Source organism: Belonocnema kinseyi, chromosome 7 (assembly GCF_010883055.1).
Source record: "Belonocnema kinseyi isolate 2016_QV_RU_SX_M_011 chromosome 7, B_treatae_v1, whole genome shotgun sequence".
Lineage (NCBI taxonomy): Eukaryota > Metazoa > Arthropoda > Insecta > Hymenoptera > Cynipidae > Belonocnema > Belonocnema kinseyi.
Genome location: NC_046663.1, coordinates 142185080 through 142185998, shown reverse-complemented (window position 1 = coordinate 142185998; position 919 = coordinate 142185080). Strand labels below are relative to the sequence as shown.

The 919-nt window shown below is 30.7% G+C and overlaps 1 protein-coding gene across 3 annotated transcripts in view; it reads left to right on the top strand.

Moving 5' to 3' along the window:
- The first annotated feature begins 325 nt into the window (after nt 1–325).
- The window catches only part of LOC117177061, a 2960-nt gene continuing 2366 nt past the window's right edge, over nt 326–919 (top strand). For 2 of the 3 annotated variants that reach the window (XM_033367535.1, XM_033367536.1), the window contains exon 1: nt 326–790. In XM_033367535.1, coding sequence (XP_033223426.1) covers nt 770–790 — 21 coding nt within the window. In that variant the 5' untranslated portion in view covers nt 326–769. The remainder of the gene's footprint in view (nt 791–919) is intronic. The other variant, XM_033367537.1, reaches the window with a different exon arrangement.

Below are 919 nucleotides of genomic sequence, written 5' to 3'. Positions count from 1 at the left end.
TACTAGAAATTTCAGCTATTAATATCCTCCTAGTTATTCAGAGAAACAGTGTGATTAACTGAAATGTTTAGTGATTTGACGCAAAACGCAACGCAATTCTGCAAGCATGGGACGCTACCCTTAAGGCTCATTTAGACCTCCTGTTAGTTGGTCAATCAACAGCCAGCAGACAAAATTTCGTTCACACCTCGATTTTCCGTAGTCGAAAAATGTTCCTATAATGGAAAGAAGTTTTAAATGTAAAAATTAATTTAAAAACATTAAATTATTATTTGTAAGAATAAAAGCAAAGTATTTAGAATAAATTTAAATTTATTATTGACATAAATGGTTTATAAAATAATTAAGAATTGGCATTGCTGTATATTGTATATAGCAGACGTAATCGCCAATTCGGTTTGAGAGGTTTGCGCACATATTTCGAATCATTCCAATGCAACGGAGCTTTATTTATTAATTTAGTGAGGTTGAAAAGTCTGAAAGGTGAATAATATTAAAATTTATTAATGTCGTATTATGCATTGTCACGTATGAATAAGTATAGACAAATTTCTAAAGCAACATTGCCAATACAATAAGTATAGAACCTCAAATGTAACCTCAAAATTTACGTAAACTTCAAAGATAATCTTTTTGTCAACCTTAAAAAATGATTGTACATAATAATAATACAAATATAATAGAATTTCATAAAGCTAAAAAATAGCAAGGGCACTTTATCAAAGTTCAATAAAAAACAACTCGTTTTTATGCAGGTTAAAGGGTTGTTATGGATTATGAATACGAGGGGGTAAGTCTAATTAATAAAATGTATATAACAATTATTATTATTACACCATTAAGCCATTTCCCTTTCGGGGTAGGCGTGACTCACTCGGCAGGGGAAAGGAGTAGTGTGTGGATGGGATAGAGATTTTTC